The sequence below is a fragment of the Neodiprion fabricii genome, chromosome 3 (genome assembly GCF_021155785.1).
Source record: "Neodiprion fabricii isolate iyNeoFabr1 chromosome 3, iyNeoFabr1.1, whole genome shotgun sequence".
Taxonomy (NCBI): domain Eukaryota; kingdom Metazoa; phylum Arthropoda; class Insecta; order Hymenoptera; family Diprionidae; genus Neodiprion; species Neodiprion fabricii.
In genome coordinates, this window is record NC_060241.1 from 25,664,008 (window position 1) to 25,687,696 (window position 23,689).

General features: G+C 41.3%; 1 protein-coding gene across 5 annotated transcripts in view; it reads right to left on the reverse strand.

Moving 5' to 3' along the window:
* Window positions 1–23,689, reverse strand: part of LOC124178888 — a 75,752-nt gene that overhangs the window by 35,520 nt on the left and 16,543 nt on the right. For all 5 annotated transcript variants that reach the window (XM_046562663.1, XM_046562662.1, XM_046562666.1 and 2 more), the window contains exons 4-5: window positions 13,150–16,531; window positions 7,469–7,934 (exon numbers count right to left, since the gene is read on the reverse strand). In XM_046562663.1, the coding sequence (XP_046418619.1) occupies window positions 7,469–7,934; window positions 13,150–16,531 (3,848 nt within the window). The remainder of the gene's footprint in view (window positions 1–7,468; window positions 7,935–13,149; window positions 16,532–23,689) is intronic.

Sequence of the window (23,689 nt, forward strand, 5' to 3'; positions counted from 1 at the left end):
AGTCATGATTCATAAATTGGCAGTTTGAGTTGTTCGGGTGAACTTTGGATTCTGAAAATGTACGTTTTCTTAGCCGTAAAATACGGTCACGGCACGCGTATTTATTCCACATCAATCCATAATCAATGCGCGACGGTGAGTCATGGAAACTATGAAAAGCATTCAAATATACAAACACGCGTTTATTCGATTTTGACGACTAACTCACCCGAAAATACTCTTAATCTCTGCAATGTGACAGAGTTCGTGATTGCAATTAAGAATAACCTTCTTCGTGGCGAGTTGCTCATATCTATGGAGTTATGTATGTTCGGGCAAGGTCGAATTAGCTGTACAATTTATTATGCCGTGGCGAAGAAAAGTACAGAAATGAAAACGAGACGTGGCAATGTGTGTGAAAGGTGGATAAAAATGCAAATATTAATGAAGGTGAATTTGACGATGATGTATGAGGCATTCCATCCCAAACCGATCTACGTCTGACGCTCAATATCGGCGATTTTATTCATTTTCAAGTATGGTGTGGAGTGTATAAAAAAATCATATTTCACTCTGTTTTACATGTTTTGCACCACGGGTTTGATTTTCACTGCTCCCGAAAACACAAAAACTCAATTTTCGTATGAATAGTCATAGTGGGTTGACTTTGAATTTTCCGCGTGAATTCTTTGTTGAAAATTGAAAATTTGGAGATCAAGATAAAAGGTGAGGAAAATTTTCGTCAAGAAGCTACAGGCGAAACAAATAATTCAAAAGTGAGAAATATCGAATTGAATATAAATTTCAAAAATACGAATTTATAGTTTATACGTTTTTTCTCGCTTTTCAATTGCCTGTTTCGCATGTAGCTTCTAAACCAAAATGTGTTAAAAATTTAGTACCTCAATAAAGAATTTATGAAAACAATTTGTAGCCAATCGATCGGCGCTATTCATTCGAAAACATGGTTTTCGTGTTTTTGAGAGCAATAAAAATCAAACCCGTGGTCTATAAAATCTGAAACCCGGTACAAGATGACTTTCTTGCACATTCTACATCATACTTAAAAATAAAAATAATCGTCGATATTGAGGGGCATCCGTAGATCGGTTTGGTGCGGAATGGCTCATATAAATTCGCCAGTACGAGAACAAACATTTTAGCTTACCAGAAGTTTTTATAAATTCAAGGTTTACTCGTTGCGAAATTGTTGTTTTTCGAACATTTTTTATTCTTCATACGTTGCAAGAAGACATTGTGTGTTGCGAAATGTTTGATTAGCGTTGAATATGAAATTCACCATCATTTTCACAGAAACTCGTTGCGGTTATTCTAAAACAGTCGTAACGACTTGCCTATTCAAAATACCAAATCCACCACAATAATTCCGTAACCAGTCCATCGAATTCCCATCGATTCTCAGTCTCGGATAGTTGCAAAAAAAAAACAAAAAAACAAAGGTGATACGAAAACGAATTTCCAACTCTCTTGTGAGAAATCATCACGCATCAGCGTTGCGGTTGGTTTACGCAAAGATTATCACCGAGGCAAATAATCGTATACGGTGGTTCTCATCGCGCTTCCCACGCGTGAAACCTGCCACGCGCCTACAGGCTGCACACGTGACACACATAGACCGTCCATACTTGAACCTCTAGACGATACCCGTTCGCTTCAAGTTTCTCACTCCACGGTAGATACGATATCTGTACTTGTGGATCCATACACACGACACAAGAGACTACGGAGTGCGGGCTCCATGCCTTACTTACAGTACTACCGACGTACGGTGCCCACAGCGAGGCGCCGGAACAAGTCAAGTACCGATCAATACGGCATGTAGGCAGGAACATTGTTCATATCGCGGATAAAGCGAGAGAATGAAAAATGCTCTATACGTATACAGAGATCCGCGAACCTTTCGACAAATTTATCACCCGCACCCTGGCCTAGATGTCAGGATACCGAGAAATGTGGGCAGAGGAAAGCAAAGGAGCGAAGTTTGAGGGTTTGCAGTTTCCTATTCTCTGTGCATGTTCATTAATGCCTTGGGCTTCTGGCTAACTTGTTTGTTGGTGACGAAAGAAAAATGCGAGTTCGATTCGAATACGAATTATGTCGCAACGACTCCGAATTTCTCATATCGGCTGCATCGCCAGTCGTTGTCACGTAATTCGTATTCGAATCGAACTCGCATTTTTTTAGGATCGAAAAGAAGTTAGCCGGAAGCCCAGGACACTAATGAACGTTACTTCAGGTCGTATAAAAAGTAAGATTTCATATACTCCGACTTCGAGCAATGCCATAATAAAATGATGTATCACCGGAGTACAGGACACTGGGAATTTTGATGGATGACCGAGTACCTGTCAGGTGATATTTCCGACCGATGTTTCTTGTGTTCAGACCCAACAGTGAGATTGAGTCGAGCTGAAATTGTCGAGGAAAAGAAGCGATCCTTTCGGAAGAATTTCGGAGTTGGATCACGTTTCGCCGAACTGTTTATTCGATAAGTTTCCTCACGCGAGTGAGAGGGAGGTTAGAAGACGAGAGTTCCACCTAACAACAACCTACTAATAGCACGACCGGTAGGAACTAGGTCAGATCCGACGAGAAGAGCGGTTCCCGGCGAGGTCCCCAATTTTAGGGAGTAGGTACATACACTGCATAAAAGATACCCGACGCATTTTCCACTCGTGTTTCCGAATATAACGTCCACCGAGTCGGCGCGGATCTCGAAACGTGAATAAATAAGAGTTGAAAAACACTGATGTCAGGTGCAGCATCCGAGGAGCTTTGAGATTTTTTTATAATGCATAGTAGCACGCGTAGTACTTCGAGTCCTGAATTTTCCTCCACCTGAGCTAAGTATATCTATGTCAGTTTATAGCAGATTTAAAACTGGATCAATTTGTACAAATCGAAGTGAAATAGACTTCGTATTGTGACGTTGAGTCTTTTGAGTCGTTCTGGGTGCACGCCGTGTCCCAGATCAAAGTATAAGAATGGATGAATGAACGAAGGTGTAATTCGGCTTATGGAAATGAAATACGTGCCATGAGCCGGATAAAATGGAAGGTTAACAAGAGAACGCGGATGACGAATAAGAGCGGAGAATTGCGACTATGGTATTTTAGCCATTTCATTCCTGCAGGCTGTGGATTTGGAATCATCGATTCGACGCAATATTCCGCAAATCACCGATCGTGAGCTGCGTCCAGCGTTATACCTGCACCATCAGTATTTTCGGCTCGGTCGGTTGGAATTCTAGCTCAGCACACAAGCAACGAATGCATCTGCCTACCGCAAGCTTCCTGCTGTTGATTCCCTTTCGGCCGCGTGGATCTATAACTTGATCGCGCTTCGATACCACCGGCGAAAATACACAGGCGGTCACCGGGTAGGTTATAATTACTATTTGAAGAAGTAAGTTTTTCATATCGATGAAAAGAGTCAGTTATTAAATGTCAATGTTCACGAACTGGCCAACATTCCAACTTGTGACTGTCCCGTCAGTTGCTGATGATCGATATGCTGCAATAGTAAAATGTATACAGGATACGGTTATACGTTTCAAGGGAAATTGAGTTAGCATGCGGGCACTTTGCCCTGATGGCATAATCCCCGACGTACGTACTGCAGGATATCGTTCGGGACACGCAGAGTGACGGGGGGATATTACCCTATACATCGCGATTCCAACTTCAGAAAACCTGTACAAGGTATACCTGTTTACGAGTATTTGGGGAGTTTGGTGTGCGGTATTAATAAAGGGGTGATATTGAGCGATAACTGCGTGACAAGACTGCGTGATGACGACCAGCGAAGCATCGTCATCGGAGTTGAACAATTGATTTGGACTGCTATGTGGAAATGCCGCTGTAACACAGCAGCAGAAGCGTAGCATCAATCGTAGTTTATTGACGTCGAGGGAGAGAAGGGATCCGATTGGGGGAGATATCGAGTTGAATTAAACGTCACGAACTCGTCAAGCGGTATGATATGTGTAGGAAGTCGAGGTATGTACGTAGTTATAGGTTTCCTCTTATTACCAATTACCACGCTGTTAACGTGTTATCGATTGGCTTCGAAATAGCGTCGTCGCGTTTGCGTCGAAAAATCTCGGGAAATTATAAGCCCGATATGTCAACCCGCGGAGGAGGCGCAGTTAGACGGAGATTGCACTTACGGCAGGAAATAACGGGTGACAGCCGGCTACATCCTGTTGTCAAGTTAACACGCAGGTGAGGAACACGTTGCGACTGCTTGATGATGCGTACAAGGCACATCGTCCGAATCGGAAGTCAGGAAACGAGAAAAAACCGATCCAACAATCTGAAAAAGTGTCATTTGTGCCAGTGATGGTAAAAATAAATGAAACGACCTCTTTTCTACTGTGCAACGGAAATGATTTTGAGCAAATTCAAATGGCACAATTAGTCACGATGCGAACAATTTGAAAAAACTTACTTACATATTACCAAATTGTTCAAAATGCTTGAACTCTGGTTTTTGTGGTTGGATCTAATTGTAAACGTTATTTTATTTACCGCGCAGATCGTTTGAAAAAAGTTCTCCAATTTGGCCAAACATACACTTGTTTAAGCGCGGTACAACAATATTCATCGACAATTTCATTTCTATTTTACAAATATACTGTAATACAAGATTTCGTGAATGCTTTTCAGACAATTTGTGGAGAATTATACTCAACGACCAAAACGAGCCTAAAAACATTAAAACCGGACGAAAAACATAAGAGTTTAAACATTTCCAATGTTTTTATTATAAACCCATTTCTCAAATTGTTGCTTGATCCGATATTCGAACTTGGTCAGAATCATTTCTGTTACACAGTAGGGATGTCGTTCTTTTTCCAAATCACCGTCTTTGACGCAAACAACACTGCTGAAGATTTTAAAACGTTTTTTCTCTTTTCCTAGCTTTCGATTCCGCGATTCCTTGATTTATCGATAAATGCAACACGTCTTCGAACGTCCGTTAACTTTCGCTGCACCATAATTATGAGCTAATTCAACCCGTCCTGCTCGAGCTCGATAATTTTATCGACTGAAAGTAATTAGCTAAACGACAGATCCATCGCTGCAGTATTTAACTGAAAAGAGGAAATTCCCATTTTCCGTCTGTTCCGCAGCTGTGACATTTCAACTGCTAATCTCAATCCTACTACACAATCTACACTGCACAAAAAAGTTGAGCCAGCACTTTATCCTGACAATAACTTAGGATCTCCTTGACGGTAAATGTGCTGACACGACGTATACTTACTGCATACAGAACCGGTTGCTGAAGCTTGTACGGGATCATTTTTCAACCAAGGCTTTAAACAGCCGGGGTCGGAATCGCACAATTTGACGCGAGTAATTTGCTTGATCTAATTCACGTGTCAGTTTCAGGTATCTCGAGTCATTTCAAAACCTTTTTGCGATCACAATTTGGAAGAAATGAATTTTCCTCATTTCAAAATCAATTTGCGGATATCGAAATGGTGAAATGTCTCCTTTTTCACAACAGCGATATCGATTTGGATGTGAAAATGGTGCGATTTTTTAGCAGAGCCTGAAAAATACGAAGACGGAGACTAACTATTAAAATCAATGAACGCATCGAATGCTACTTTTTCACCCTGCAGATCGGACACGCACAAGGCCATAGTAATTGAGGATTTCAATTAATGGAATTCAGTTTTAACCCATTTCCTCGTTAAAGCACTTCGCTTTAACAGCTGCGCTGTAGTGCCTCTCGCTTACGTGGAGGAGCGCCGGTTTCGCAAGGGCCAAAGAATCCCGGTCTCTGGGTCACCTCGTTGAATTTCGTATCTTTAGAAAAGAAGCGTGAGATAAGAAGCGGGAAAACAACCGCGGTTACACAAAACATACGCAGAATTGGTCGACCATTCGAAAAGGGTCATAAAATTTCACGATAATTTCAGAACACGTATTTCGTCAATATACCTACATTCGGTAATTTTTTTTTAACTACATTTATATAGTTGAAGCACGCATTATCGTGAAAAATTGTTTTTTAAAATAGTTAATGATGATTTGAAGGATTCGCTAGAACGGTAATATTTGACAAATGTCGTGCGAAACGCCGTTTCATCGTTATTTACGATAGGAACAATTACGCAGCGATAGATAAAAGCTTCAGCTACAGTATTTATCGATAATGTAAACAGTAAAAAAAAATGATTAGTCACAAGTGTGATACGCAAATAAAGATATCGGTTAACAGTGTTTCAAAAATAGTTTATCCGCTCAAATTTGCATCTTGCGTGAATGGTGAATAGATAAATCGTAGACTACGTGTTATAATTCCAGCTTATACACTCTAGTGATGATATGGGAGATACATTAAAGGGAAAGAGTTGAAACGGAAAACATATTAATAAAGAGTAAGAAATGAATAAACGATTCGTATAATTCACCTTCTCGAGAATGAATGAAACGCGTTGTTAAAGCGAACGTGTATGTATACACATATAATAATACACTTTGGTACTTTCCTTTCACGAATTCAAGATGCGAGCAGACTCGACGTATGGATTACGCGGACGACGTTAAACCACGTATCGAAGCATTAACCAGCGTACATAACATATATCATATGCATTATAAGTAAATGTGTGTATTCGGCCATACACGAATACAGATTTATACATTACGTACATTATACATGTATCAAAAGCCATAAAACGCTGCAGCGACCCCATTACGCCGCACACATACAATATCACAAACCTCGTACTGCATTTAACTGTCCATCCTACCAATCGTAAAACCGAGTCTTAGAACTGTGCCAGATTAGCGAGGTATATTGACGAACTTTGCGTTATTACAACATTTGGTACAGAGTCGAATTAAGTCGATGAAAGGGCACCTACTTCTCTAATTGTACATTTACAGACGCGTCAATGCGTCTTCTCTGTACAATAATTTGTCATACCGACAAATTTCTAGAAAACGTTTGTACTCTGAGGACAGTTTCAACGGTGGCTTTATTTCCGGAAGATTTTCCGAAAGAATGTGCACGGTACGTTTTTACAAGTTCGCTTTTTCTTAGACCCTCGAAAGAATATATCGATAACCAAAAGTCTTTCGTAATGTAATTTTTCACCGCAGTTTAACAGACTCGACTTTTCCAAGTACACCGGTGTCAGTAAACCGAGGAAATTCGTTCGAACCGGTGAATTGCGACTGTACTGCATAAAATAAGCGCAATACCGTAAGGGTCTAAGAATTTTCTTAATAAAGAAAAAAAAAAAAAAGAAGACGTGCGACGATCTCTATATACTCGACAATATTTTTTTATCCTTTCGAAAATGCTAAAAGACGTGCGAGAATTTGGATACAGCAGAGAAGGGTGTATCCGACTAGGTACAGGGTGGTAAAAATTATGCACGACGGAGCGATATAAAGGGTGGTGGTAAATGGATTGAACGGGGAGTTGGGTGGGTTTACGTACTGACCTTGACGAAGTGGAGGTTTTCCTTGTCGAGGAGGAACTCCATGGACTTGTGGGGGCGTTGGTGGCCGCAGGAAACGGCGCCCTCGACGTTAGTACCTCCCGGCGATTGGGGGGCGTGAAGTACGTTGCGTCCGCCAGGAACAGCCCGACTGTGATTCAGGTTGAGGAGACTCCGGGTTTTCTTGTTGTTCGAAGCCGCGGGCGTCGCGACGCCCACCTGGTGGTCGACGGAGGCGTCGGCGACGTCGGCTGCGTCGAGGTCGGTCTCGAGCAGGCCGACGGGGCGCTCGGAGCCAGCCTGCATCGCGCGAGCTTTCGCCATCTCGATGGCCGTCGGGCTGCCGAGGTCCGTCGCGGCGCGTCGGCGCGTCCCGACGCCTGAGGGTGGCCGCGCCGTCAGCGCCCCCGCTCGTGGCGGCTGCGGCGGCAGGGGTGGTTTGCTGGAAATTGCCGACCGCGAATTCGAGCTGCGGACAAAAGCAACGTGCCTCGTTAATTTAGCCCCTGAAACTAATTCCTACGCATGCAAGTTTACAAATTGGAACTATACAACTTTCAGCCTTTCCGACCTCGAGGCGGTCGATTGGCCAAAACTCGATATACCTTGTTCAGGGTGTCTGATGGTGCTGTGCGAATAATCGATTAATCGGTAGCTTCGATTAATCGTTTTTACAATGAATCGATTAATCGGTTTTTCGATTCGTATACCGATTGACTTGCAGAACGATTATGAGGCAACTTCCGTTGATTAATCGATCAATTGGAAATAAGATCAACCGAAATTATCGATTAATAGATTGACAATAGATGCCGATTAATCGGTTAATCGCACAACGCTAGTGCCTACCTGACAATCGAAGGCACTGTCTACTACTCTATGATAATCGTGAATCCAGATTTTAAAACTATCACAGGGTTTTTTGGAACAGTTAATTTCATTGTTTTATGAATTTTAAGGATAGGAGCAATTGGTTAGATGTTGAATGAAAAAAATGTATATATCAGTTTGTATACTATACGAAGTGAAGTGCTAACCACTGCATGGTCCGTCGACTGCTATAAAAATTTAACAATTTATCAAATATGTCTTGTGTCAATTTTTCCAGGATAAATCAAAGTATTCCAGGAATTTTCCAGGACTCAAGGAGTAGTTTTTGTTTCTCAGTATAATTCCAGGATTTAAGGATATTTGAGGAGCAGTAGACACCCTGCTTGTGCTTTCATTACGGGACAGTCCTACATTCTATATTTGTCATATCATTATGTATTCGTAAACTACGAAGCTATCTTCAAAAGCCTACAAATAGAAAAATATTGGAATTACAGATAAAGGCATACAATTAAATGTCGATGCTTCGTTTCAAATCGCGTTATAGTGATTAAAAATTTGGTACATTCCTTCGATTTTATTCTGCGATAGAAACTCTCATTTATTTACAAGACTGTTTTCTGCATAAAGTCCACATAAAACCGCATGAAACCCTTCTAAGAAATTTAAACGGATCGATTTACGGAACCTCCTCAAAAAGTCATCAATGTAAGTATAGAAAATTGATTTTTTACATCTACTATGCTATACAAGACATTTTTCTTGCAGAAGGAGCTTTGAACTCAACCTTTCCACTAATGTACTACCAAATTTTTATCATTCGTATCCAAAATCTAACCAAATCTCTTATGCATCATGTATATTTTCATCGTGATTTTAAATTGTAAACTGCTGTGATTTTTATTCTCATCCATTTTTTGTGTATTATAATTCGTTGTATTATACGCACGATCTGTGCAAAAGATAAGTGACAATAAGCTTACATTATTTCAATTAGACAGGATGATTTAGCAAAAGATACGAATCAAACAAAAAATTCCTTTTTTAACTCAACTTTAACTCAAAAAATTAAATAAATCTTTGAACATAAGCCAACTTCCCGAATTTTCAAATTCTGCAACCATAGTTTGAAAATGAATTTTGAATATTTACGACAGTGAAACGAGTTAAAAATTTACCCTTATTCCGCGGGAGTCAAGAAGTCTTGGTTAGAAGTTAGAAATAGTCAAACCCGCAACGTAAACTCCATATTGTTCGTCAAATTTCCTGACCTTTTTAGGATTCCACGTTCCTACGTACATCAATAACCCTTATACACCCTTGTACGCTTCGACCCAGAACCGCCCTAGTTGCAATTGCGTCTCTAACCTCCTTCTTCATATTTCTTTCAAGAAGCAGTGAACCTTCTGGGCGTAGCCTTCATTAGGCTATAGGCATATCGTGGTATGTTTGCCCGGTAAATATTTATTCGGCTCTATAAGGATCCGTCGGGTGTACAGTCCGCTCCAAAAATTATTGAAGATACCGAGTTGAAAACTTGTCTGTTTCGTTCAGACGATCCCACAATCGGTAATTGCAATTTTTCCATATCGTCGAAATTATATAGTTTGTTCAAACGTTACGTATACTATTAAAACCATTGACGAGTTGTACTCAATGTCTGTAAGTAAATTCTTTGCAATACATTCATATTTTACAAAAACAAATAGGCCATGACATTACAGCTGGACTCTGGTACAGTTTAAATGCGCAATTTTTTTTTCTTTCTACAAATATTTCTAGATTCAAGGGACGTTTCAATCATATCCATTACTATCCCACCGATTTTAGTTGCACATTCGTTAAAATTTCATTATTCCCACCTCCGTTTTGCTGTCGGAAGATTGTCCAGCAGACTGTACACCTAACACGTCTTGAAGATTCAGAGAGCCGTACCCCAAACTAACTCGGGGCAAATATAACATACACATAAAGGTATTCACGTGCGAGTTACTCAGAAATGAAATTCCCGTTACTAAACGAAAAGATTAGTATTTAGGAGGCTGCAATAGTTACGAAATTCGCTTTCGAAGATCCAAATATTAAGTAAAAAAAAAGGGAGGGGGATTAGGATTAACGTGAAACTTGGCTGGTCTGGCGAAAACAACATATTTGCAAACTGTTTGACGTAAGAATTCAAATACTGGCAGAAAATCAACAACAGTGTTACCGAGCATTGTTCCATGTCGAACAAAATGACAGGGACATAACTCAGCTTGAAGTATCAACGTGTGCATGTTATTATTCATTTTCAACGAAGGCCTAGAGAAAAAAAGAAAAAAAAAACGATAGTTCAATATTAAAAATGGAAAGACGTTCAAATGATTCCAATAACCATCTGGCAAGTGTTTTTAACGAGAAGATATTGAGTAGTTCTACGGACAGTGAGTGAGATAAGTCTGCGAGTATGCTAGACACTGATAATGAGTAAAAAAGTATCACGGTCGCTTGAGAATTTCCACATGTAATTTTTTATACGGCTCAGTTTTCAAGTGATACTTTCCAGCCTAGGGAAAATTACAATGCTGTTGAAAAAAAAAACCCGGTTACACACAGCGCTCAGAAAATAACATTTTCGGACGTAGAATGCCGCTATTATTTATTAAATTTGTCATAATTTTATAACACATTGTAACTACTGAAGCCTGATGCCGATTAACGGAGGAAGAACGAGCGCAATTTTCTGACTATTCTCGGTTTTCACTCGCGTCTGTCGCCAGCCCGTGAACGTGATCACCGCAACGTTCTTACGATTAGTTAATTTCAATACCACGAAATGATTCTGTATTATGGATAAATATTTACAGTCTACAATTTATTGTAGGAATAATTAACTGACTACCGAAAATTATTCATTTGACGATAATTTATTGCCCGGTAGTAAATATCAACATCAGAAAAACATATCTGCGATAATACGCGAAACAATAAAACACAAAGCGACCCGCTTCCATAATTACCGAGTAAATGAAATAGAGTGAAAAAAAAAAAAAATAATGAAATAAAATAAGAGAAGAAAAATTTTCAAACGATCGAGGCATTTACTAGTATGAAATAATTTTCAGTGTAATGAGAAAAAAAATGGTCCTCGACTATTTAGAAAGAATTCGCAAGACTGTTATGCTGGAATATTAAATTCGTGTCGCGCGTTAGCGTCTGTATAGTTAAATAATGTCCGGTATGAGGTTAAAGACCGAGATGTAAGCATAGATAGTAGTGTTTGCGGTTGAGTACTCAAGGAACCACTTGAATTAATCTTTTATCTAATGAAATTGTTGTGCGGACTCATTTTTGTATACATTATGAATCCGTGAGATGTTGATTTTACACTGAAAGTGCAGATATTATGCTTTATTATACCTATATACCTATATACCGGGTTTACTCGAATGCAATATAAATGATGATAAAATCATATCCTGAGAGTATGCTTGAACTGTTGACTTTGAATGACACAGTGTATACCGTAATTCAAAATTCGAGCGATGGTAATATTGGTACAAAATCTTACGAAAATTAAACAGGAAAAAGTCTTATATACGTAAATCACAAGTTTTAACGGCGAACTGACGTTCGTGAAAACTATGCAGCAAATGTAAATATACATCACGTAACTAAAGCTCGAGAATCGTATGTTGGTGGAAAAGCGAGTGGACGATGAAAATAGCGCTGAAATCACCGCGATAATTCCGACGATTGCGTATCTTCCCGATTTCTTTTTTCAAAGCAATAACTCGATGCAAATAATGATTAAAACGATGCGGATTTGTATGTAACGTACACGTATCAGCCATTGTTCATCCCCCGAGTGAATTATTTGATACGGAAAGGACTGATGCGCGGTTTACGATCATTTATTAAAGAGGTACAACAATAACGAAAGCTCAAAAGCTCGTCATCCAATTACGTTTGATTCCTGTGAGAATGGGGCTACCGTTACAGTACCCAGCTGATTCTAGACTGTACGTGTCACACGTGACACAGGGTAATACAGTTACGCAATCGTTGTTGGATCGACCTCGTAATTTTCACCGGTGGCGAGTGCGGCTCGAGTTTTTCTTATTCTACCACGCGTTTCCCGCAATATCAGCAGTTTCAAGATGACCTAAAATTTTCCGGATAAAAAGACAGCCGGGAGCGTCCGATGTACGTAATAGATACGAACGAATTGAAACCGAGTCCACTATTCAGCGATGATTTACTCGGGTCCGATTTTAGTGCAAGACAACGGTGTACCTACTTCGAGTCGATAGACGATGCCGCACATGTACCACTAACCCAGTTGCATCGTTAAAAAACAAAGCGTGCGTGGTATTGCAGAGCGGTGGGAATGACATTGCGGATCGGCTTGAAGAGTTGTATTGAAATTCGGTTATTTTGTTTGTTACGCCTCGTTGACTGATTCCAATTTAATTTAACAGTGATATATTTAGCTGCAGACTGATCGACCATTGTGTAATGAATCGATTCTACTATCGCACCTCAGCGAAGTCACACTTCGCATGAAGTTCGCGATGCGCGATAACAGTGAAGATTGGTGTTTGAATCGACGGACGGGTAGCTTGGTAAATAGTGAAAACAAAAAAAAAATAAAATCGTTGAGAAATTGATGGGAAAAAATTCATGTACGATAAACAATGACGATGTAAACACAGCACTTCGAACTCAAAAATTAGGCTATCGGATTATAATTACACCTGTCAACGTGTACCGTAATCTGAAGGAAAAACATAAAAAACGACATAAATTTTAGGTTCTGGAACTCGCGTCGAGCAGGAAAATATCCTAGGAATAGATTGAAACACAATAGTCACCTCAAATTTGAACCGCTCCTCTGCACATCGGTCGACTTTCCGGTATTCTCTGGCGAGGCTGACTCGACGACGGCGGGATGATCGTTTCTTTCTTCGTCTGCTGGTCCATGGAGAGGTATGATAACGTACTCGGGCTCGTTGGTCTGTCTATTATCCGTCACTGATTTACTCTGCACTTTGTTAACATTGTTAGGTCTCGATTCGGCGGCACTGGCGCTCTTCTTAACCAACTCTGACCTCGGCACTTTAGAACGACCACTAAACCGCAGCCTCGAAAACCTCTGAAGAAAACCACCGAGACCCTTTTTTTTCTCCTGCTGAATTTTCCCGGATCCGGTAGTGTCCTGCTGGTGTTGATGCACCGCCGACACCCCGGATGACGACAACTTTGACGACATATCGCGCGTCGTGACACCCGTATAACTAGTCGCGTTGCTTTGGGTTTGTTTTGCCTCAACGGTCCCACTCCGTTTGAGACTGGTGATCCGCTGGAGCGGCTCTGAGGCTTGTGTTTGCAGAAGTGGGGGGTAAACATTGTCGGTCTCTGGTCTCTGCGGCCATTCACTGGCCGTGCTGCCTTCTCCAAGGCTGGTATTTCCGCTAGTGGTGGAACTGCCCGCCCTCGATCGCCTCTCCGTATTCCTGTCGCCGCTGCTCCCTGTTCCGATCCCAACACCGGCGTCGTCCCGTCTATGGTCATCGGCTTCCGATCTTCCGGCAGCCCCGTCCATGGAGAACCTCGTCATGCCAATGGCTGACTCGGACCTAACCGAACCGTGAAGAAACAGTCTGTCGTAGTCCTTGACGCTGCCGATTCCCTCGTCGATGTCGTCGACGAACGGATCGTCGTTGCAGCAAATACCACCCGAGCTCTGGTGAACCGGGTTCGTCATCGTCGCCGACGTTGGCGTCGTCGTAACGTTTTGTTCCGGGTAAAATTCACTTATGAACGACATCTTGTGCAAGTTCGGCGTGCTGCTCACCGATCTTGACGACGACGATTCGAGGCTCGATGGCTTTCCGGTGATGAACATATCCGCCACCGCGTTACCACCTGCACCGCAGTTTCCGCCGCTGTTACCGAGATAGTCACTCGCCGCGTTGACGTTCAATTTTAACCTCCGTTTTTCGCCCCTGACCCTGACCTCGACTTCCTCGCGTTCCTCATCTTCCTCATCCTCCTCTTCGACGTGTCCTTCGTCCTCGTTCTCGCGATTCGTTGCTGCGGATTTACTCTCCCCTTCACTGTCCTCCGATTGGTTGATTTCTTGTGAATTTTCATCGGTTTGATTATTACTGTTAGGATTGTGATGATGATCGTGATGATGGTGATGATGATGACGATGATCGGTTACGGTTGCGGCTATGGATTTATTTTCGAAATACGGTAGGTCTGGTTCGTCGTCGAATTTTTGTGCGCTAGCACTTTCTCCACACGTTGAAAATGAATCCAAGTTTTTTTTTATCTGACTCAGAAGCGATTCCCCCTCGACGTTCTCGTCGCGATTGAACAACATCGCGTTGCCAGCTTTTTTCTTCGCCTCCGAAATCTTCCCGTGACCTTGAACGTGGTTCTCACTAACCGGGACGCTCCTCCCTCGATCCGAGGCAACGTTTTCGCTCGATTTCGAGTAAACCTTGGCCTCGGGCGGTCCGAACCCGTTGGCGGTGGTGAGATTGGTCTCGGAACCGGTGCCGGCGAAGCTCTTCGTCATCTCCTCGACAAGGTCGGTGACCTTGAGCCCCGAGGTTCCCGGTTCCTCGAGCTCGTCACAGGCGTCCATCCGCTGGAAGGTTCTCTGTCCTGAGAAGGCCCTGACGTAATCGAACTGCTGAGCAAGCTCGTAGCTCGCGTTGTTGCGAACGCGACGCCTCGGCGTCGGTTTCGGGACCTCGGCGTCTCCCTCGGGGACGGGTAACCTCCTGGCGAAATCCTCGACTTCGAAGTGCTGGGCGAGTTCGTAGCTCGCGTTGTTCTTCACTCTTCTCGGACGCTGCTGGCCGGTTTCCTGAGGCTTCCGGGCCTCGTCCTCGCGTTCGAGGCGTCTGATCGCCTCGTCGACGATGGAATCCACCTGCAGATCCGTCATCGGGACCGGGACCAAGACCAGGTTCGTCTCGGCCCTGTCCTGCGTCCTGACCGTCGACGTTACCTGTCGCTTAGGCTCCTCCTCGAGGGAGGAGGACGAGGTCGCTTCTTCCTCGCACCCGGGAAGCTCCGCCATTTCGTGATCGGCAACACCCGGCTCTTCGGACGTTGACCGAAATACATTCTGGGCCGCCAGCCCGCAGAGATGAAGTCCGACGGGGACGCTGGATACTTGTACAAAGTTTTCGAAGTCCTGCGCCTCGAAGTGGAGCTGGGACGGGGAAATGCTGCAACGACGTGTCGCTGCACCGTGCGTCGAGACGTCGCTGGCCAGACTGGGCACGCTCTGAGATTTATCCGTGAATCTAAAATTAAAACCCTGTTCGCTCCACCCCTGTTGGCCGCCACAACTGCCGCCTCCGCCGCCTCGACCCATGCCGCTCGCTATATTTATCCTGCTCTGCAGCAGAGCGGCCGAGCCGAGAGTTTGGCCAGACCTCAGTTCGAGGACGGCGTCGCGCTTCGTTTCAATACCGATCTCACGAAGATCGATTATGTTCCGACGGTCCATCGAGGTCGAGTAGCCGGATGGAATTTCGGCAAAGCCGAGCCTGTCCTCGAACTTCTTACAATTAAACTCGCTTATATCCCCGCCATTTTCACCCTGCCAAAAGTCCCTGTCACGTGCCGACAGTCTTCGCCCCAGACCAACGTCGTCACAGTCCTCCTCCTCCTCCTCGTCGTCGTCGTCGTAGTCGTACTCGTCGTCCGAATACTCGCCGGCCAGTCGGAGATTCCGGTGCTTCTCGTTGGTCGCGTAAATGGCGAACCCACCGTTGACCAGCCGATGGTCTTCCAACTTTTGGCAAGTCTCAAGGCTCTCGAAGCTGCGATAGGGACGGATCTTACCTTGCACACCGTTCGCCAGACGTTCTCCAACGTGGTTCGACGTGCCGTTCGTCACGATTGTGTCGCTGTCGAGACTCCGACCCTCCAGACTGTCCGGCGACGTGTTGCCGAAGTTGCCGTTCGGCCTGCGATTCGCAAAGTCTAGGGAGTCGAAACTGTAGCTCGACGGTGAGTCTCGACAAGTCGTCGCGCAGTTTCTTTCCAAGGTCTCGAACTGGAGGAGGGAACTCGACCGAGACGAGGAAGAAAATTCCTCGTCCTCTTCGTCCCCGTTGTCGTCGTACATCATCACCGCGTCTTCATCCCCCTCGACCCCGTTCTTTCGTCTACGTTTCTTTGGCACCACCGAATTACACTCGCTTCCGCTACCGTCCAATTTCTCCTCTGTGAAGCAAAGGACAAACGGGGAATCCCCGGAATAAGGTATACGTACATGGCATGCGGACACGTGTTAGTTGTACAGGCTACATTTATTCTTTAGCGATTTATCATTATCATCATCGTCTGAGCATTGTTGGCACGCTGACTTCACCACGTGTTTCGCGATTTTACGAGGCTAAATATCTGAGGTCACGAGTCTCAGGTGTTGTCAATTCTACAATGACGATATACTTAGAAGTCCAAGGTGTGTGCTATATTTAAACTAGATGAAATTATCGTATTCATCTGCCAATTCAACAATCCCATTTTGGCAGGTGCGTCGCAAAAAACATCAATTACACACAATGATTTTTAGAGGATTTCAGTCACTAACAAATTTGCTAAATAAAAAATTTCACACCTGCGTATCGATTCACGTGTGTACGTATCGTTAGCATTACACGCATCGCGGGAATCACGAACAACGGTCAACGAAGCGGCGTCGCGACGCGTGGCTGCGGGCCGATCATTTGTCGGAATAGCGTAGCTCTATAAGCGATACTTCCGGCCAAGTTAAGGGGCTTCCGGGAGTGGGTGCGTCGGCACTCGAAGCCGCTTCCTCGGTTGGAAATTAGCTGACACGAGCGGCGCCGCAGGTAAGCAGAAATAGGTATTATACGATGGAGTCTCATACCTGAATTGACGCAACGTGGCCGCCGTATGGTTCATTCCGTGCCAACACGAGCAGGTTTTGACCTCACCATTTTTTACTTTGTTGAAACTTTTTCAGGTAATGGTAGTTATTTTTTTTTTTTATTCTCAGATTTTACAATTATTAATATTCCTACAGTATCACGTATAATTCATAAAAAATTTTAATTTTTCAAAAGCATTAGCACGAAAATTTCATCTGCTTTCGACACTTTGACAATTCTGAGTTTACAAAAATTAATGTTGAAAGCGTTCAGAAAATGCCGAAAAATTCCCGAACTGAATATTTTTTCTCATTTAATAAAAAATGAGAGTGACCTTTGAAAAATAAATTTCAGGAGATGACAAATAATGCACGTTCGAACATCATTTTTACCTCTTACACAATTTAGGCATGTTTATGCTGAAAGGGACGAAAAGATTTACGAATTTTGCCAAAACTTAAAAAACATTGAAACATTCATTTTCTTCTATCCAAGACTTTCAGAGTACTGAAAAAAATATTTGAGAAACTATCTCGTTGTGGGGCGAATCTTGAAATGATGAAAGCAAAAAGTTGTTCTGTTTCATAATGTTATTGAGGATTTTAAAAATCGTGGAACTATGGAAATGCTTGAATATTTACTGGCAGTTTCAGAGGCACTCCAATCGCCTAGAAATGTTTAAACCAAATTCAAAATGGTGAGATTAAAACCTGGTCGACTTATCATAGAATGCCATATATATTATAAGAACACGCGTCCGATCGCGCTGACACGGGAGAGACGGAAATAATAGTCGACAATCACCATGGACTTGTGTTAGGTGGAGGGATAATTCGCATGAGTGAAAACGAGTAAACGTTGAAGGCGGATCGTCATACGTTGCGTGTGCAATTGTCTACGTCGCATAACAATATGATACTACGAGTTACGTGGGAGTATGTATTACACAACTGGATATACACAGGCTGTCATGACACAAAGAACAAAATAAGCAGAGGACAAAAGCGAATTCGTACAATCGTTATTCACCGTTCATAGCAGATTAGAATGCTAAAACAGGTTCTTTCATACGTGATTCTATTATGTTATCCATATTTGAGATTTTCACCATTATTATCGTTTATCAATACCGCAGGATGGAGTATTGATAATGATTACGTCTGTTAGAAATAACTCTTGACAAGATGTGGTTTTTATCCTCAACACATTGCCACGCTGCTCAGTTTCGTTTTTGGATCATTTTCTTTTTTTTCCAAACATAAAAGAGAAATTGCGAGTTTGCGAAATTTTTATTCTGACGTTAATTGAGTAAACGAATAAATTTTATATAAAAATCTTCGCTACGTGACTATAAATTTAAAAAAAAAAAATGATTTTTTTTTTCTAAACTAACGATTAACATTGAAACAGTGAAAATCAAATTAAATCGTAGCATTTCTAATTTACAACTCTGTAAATGCTGTGAGTAGGAAATTTCGTACGTTGGAGAAACGGCTGTTATTTCTAATACAATCGTCAATTTTAATAGAAAAATTTGTCAAGTTTTGTGATATTCTGAGGAACGTACAGATATACTAATCTGTAAAAGAATAAATTTCTCTCAATGCAAAAACTGGTTATACGTATAATCGCATTTAGATTGTTATCCACTTAATTCAACGATATGCTTTTCTAACGTGAAACTTATCGGCTTATCTGTAACAAAGTGAGTAAAAGAAACGCACTGAAACAAACTTCAAGTGACTCTTGAGGTGAACGCCACTTCAACGATATTAGATATCTTTAAAAAGTAAAGGACGTTTCTGATCTGTTTATCTTGTACATCCAAAGGTTATAAATATATTGTCTAAATTCGCAATCATCGTTTAAAATCCAGTTCGACGAAGAAATGAGAATCCCACGACTTATCCAAAAACCTATAAACACGGATGTATCCGAGATATAAAATGTTTGGAAATGTTATTATCAACTTCTATTCGCCTGCCGCTTGCGAAAAATGATGCGAAATGATTTTTCTATTCAAAAACACGCCACGAGTCAAGATCTTGTCTCTGTGCAGGTCGTTTTGAATAAATAATAACGCCAAGTACGAAACGGTGCGATTTTTACCGTTGATCGACTCGTTCCAAACGTCGACGTCGTTCCGCCTGCAGACAGACCTTGGCAATGTAAAACTCCAGTTACCTGGAATCCCCGACGTTTTCCGAAGGTTGAACGAAATTTCTCGCGTGTCACGGTTCAACGCTTGACGAGGCTGGATTACGTCAGCGTAATCCGCGATCCTTAGACGTGGGCGATACAGTCATTTCTCATTAACATTCCGTGGTTGAGGTCGTTGGTCTTATCGGGCGCCTCTTCTTCTTGACAGAACGACCCACGTGCAGTATTTCGAAACAAAGTTAAGACGAACGTGAATCGCGCAGATAGCGGCACGCGCCAAAGTTCAACATCTCCGTAATAATTAAGCCGAAGTTGTTTTATATAAATGTGTGTGTGTGTGTGTGTGTGTGTGCAATGCTCGACCAAATCACGATTCGAGTCTGTACTACTAAAGTAGAAAGTTTCAATTAACCTCCAAGAATTTTTCACTGTACGGTATTATTAATGCTGCGTTCAGAAAACCGGGACTGTAGAATGCAGGATAATTGATATCCAGTTTACAACAATACAGAGCTAACGGTGCAGAGTGAATAAGATTAATGTGAGAGATCGTCAAAATTTATCTACAGATTATTTCAAAGAAAAATCAAAATCGTTATGCCTCATGAAGCTAATCGGTAATTTGCGGAGAAGAATATACGGGTTCTCTGAAAATCGTTTTACGATATTCTTCAACAGTAATTGTCGATAGTTGAGGTATAAGAATTAATTAATAATAATTTTTCAGCGAAACAGCTCGATTCTTGAAATATTCACGTTGAGCGTTGTATATATTGACCGAATTACTGTATTATTAGTTTCATAAAACTAGCACGTTGAAAAATGTGATATCACATTATCTCGATAAATAAATTCATTTTTCATGAAAACTCTTATTTAATACTGAATTAACAGTATAATACGTATTAATTGTAATAACGCATACACAAAATAATATTTTTAAAATTTCCTGAAAAAACAATTGAGAGACACGACTAAATCCGTCTTTTTCCAATTTCCACAATCGATACCCAATTATAACCGATCTCGTTGAATGTTGAAGGTTCGGATCTGTCAGCATGATATTAATACACAAAGCCATTGACATTTGTTGCAAGTCCTGGTATTTATGCCTCCGTAAATCTGAGATTATGAGTAACGCGCCACAAACCTACCTATGCTAACGTCTCACAATGGAGAGGCTTGAGGTTTGAACATGATATATTGTGCCCCAGAACACGTATTATCTCTACAAATTAATTCTCGTTTAGTCTATTTGTTCGTACAAAACCACAGTGCACAGTCATAGATGATTATGACATATTTGTCACAATAAACAATACGAATATTTCGCAGGGTCTTGCCTACAAATACCGGATGCATGTCATAAATCTAGATTATGTCATTTAAGAATTTTGGGGCTAGGCTTCGAAGCAATTCCAATAGTTCCGAGAACCGATCGGAGCTCCGTAAACGTAACATCGTTTGTATTCTTGGGAATTTTTGAGTTAGGTTCGACGGTCATGGGTTATGTTACGGGCTGATATTCTCCATTGTCATCGTAATCGACTGGGCAGAAAATTAACTGTTTCAGAACACATGCGGGCATGTGTGCATTAGGGTGGTCCAAAAAAATAGAGTATTTCTTTTCGAAGAGACACGTTGAATATTTTTAGGAAGAGGAAATAAAACGCCTGTCACAATTTGAGCCCTTAATGTTAATATGCAGTGATTCCTGTACGCAAATTTTCATTTTTTATTCATTTAACACACTAAAATAATTTTAGTTATTTCTGAATTTTGTAGGTCAGTAACGAGGCGACGTACATGAATGCTTGATACATCTTTTTGAAGGGGATTCAATGCCTTACAAGAAAGATCTCTTATAATTTTTTGATTACTCAACTCTTTCACTAGTTATTCAAGATTAAAGTTGAAATCGTGTTAAAATTTTCTTTTTTTGAGATTGACAGCGAAAATATTAGTCTTGTCGCAAAATATTGTGGTTTTTTTCGTGAAGCACTTCAACCGCTGTAAAACCGTGGCATTCAATTAATTTTCAACTTGATCAAATTTATTATGTAATTATTACACGTAATAATATGTGATATATGTAATTCCACTTTAAAAGCACCTTTTTTCAGCAAAAAATTAAGACTTGCTTCTAGATTTGGTCAATTATTTTTTAATTATCCTTGTTACAAGTTGTAAAATACTTTCGCTAATTAAAATACTTTTAATTAAAGAGTTTATTGACTGAAGATATATTCTTCAGTCAACATACAGTTGAATCATTAATAGGTATTTAATATTTTCTCTTTTTCCCCACGATACTGTTTCGATGATTATTTGAATTTCCCGCGACATTTGACAGATTGTCTACAAGCAACATGGCCGCCTTACAGCTTTCATTCATCACAGAAAAACAACACGGGGAACACGGGATACCGCTTCCAGTTAGTTCTGTTAGCGTATAACCTAGAGATCAGTGTGTGCAACTCGAGCGCCTTACATTATGCAACTGAACTTACAGTCACGCGTCGAGTAGTCGAGAGTCTAGCATCAACGGTGGATATCTGGATGCCTAAGATAAGGCGCATTGCATGCCCGATGGGAGAAGAATTATTGCCAAAATGAAAAAAAATAAATAAAATAAAAATAAAAAAAAGCAGGACAAAGACGGTAAAAGATTAGTTTGAGAAATTGAAGTATCAGCATTTAAAAAGTGCATCGTCAAAAAAAAAAAAACTAATAGAAACTGATTAGCTTCTGATCATTGATTTAGCAACGAAAGAGATTTCTATTTTGAGAAGCGTTTAATCGAATTCTATACTATTAATTAGCTGCAGGTTTATATAAATACACGTGGTTATAGCTATTGGTACATTAATTACGTGCGTAATAAGAGCATCGGCTCAACGTTCCGAGAAAACGCCAGGGCAATTACTCTTGGAGCAGGGTGAAAAGGAAAAAAAAGGAGGAAAAAAAAATTAGGGGCTAAGAAGAGTTGAATCAAACACATTTAAAGTCAGTGGACTGGTTCGCCGGTTAGTTAGTGAATTAATTAAAACGATTAGGAAGTAATTTCGGGCGAGAGTTGCCTAATCAAAGACTCACGCTGGGCAGAGCAGAAGATGAAGCAAAACGAAGGACAGAATCCGCGCGAATAATTTAACACGAACGACTTGGCTAAGTCCCAAATCGTGTACATCACACACTCTGGATACCGACAGACTTGAATATACGAGAGTGTGCAACGTGCATGGTGTTTATAATAGAAACGCCTGTCGAGGCGCGCGGAAGCTTGCAAAACGAATCTGGGACTAGGAACTGGACATTTTGCATTTTCAAATAAGCTACGAGAAAAACATGTGTATAAACTTAGAGAGAAAATTGAGGGGGTTAAGACAGTTGTAAACAAACGCAATCCTGATAAAATTGTCTTGTTTCCTGGAAACTCGGAAACGGTTTGTACAATATTTAAAGATCTTCGCCGCAGCGTTTCCATCCGTGAACCGTTGCCGCTCAAGTATTTATTATACGTGGGTTCGTCCGCGTTCCGAGCCGCACTTAACAACTTATCTCCAGTCAACTATGAAGCCATATTCCGTCAGCGGTCTACGAAAGAATCTCTCTCTTATCTCGACGCATAGAGATCGAGAATTGAGAAAAAAATTCAAAACGCATTTTGTACAATCAACTCTCCGTAACTTCCTGTTCCTCGGAGATTTTTTGACTCATAAGACGGTCCAATCGGAAAGGTATTAGAGTTTTATTTATGAAAAATATGAACGTTGATATGAAGAACGGATTTTTGAGCATATCAAATTCCGGCGCGAAGCTATCGTTCTTCAATATCGACTCATGATCCCTAAGATGTAACGAAGTAATACAGACTTTGAAACGCATATTTTTTCTGCACACTGGGCAAAGTTTTGATTTTCTTTCCTTTTTTACGTTCATGCAGAAATGAAACGTTGCAGTTTGTTATTCAGGCCGCAAACGTAAAAACGATTCTTCATTATTACTGCTGATGAAAGACAATTTTCTTATTTTATTTGTTTTTTTTGTACATGGTGTGATTCAGCCGGCAGCCAAAGACCGACAAACTGATGATCTTCGTACTATCTCACCCTCCTGACCTCGATACGACGAACTGTTAGAGGTACGTAAGACTAGAGTTCAAAGCCACAATTCATTCGTTGCATGTAGAAATCAGAATATCAGTCATTACAAGGGAAGAACATTTGTTCCAGATTCCTACAGCGATTTCAACAAACTTTTCAATAATCATCTGTACATTCAAAGTTTGCAAAAGCGGTTCAAAATTTGTTTCTCTCATAATTTG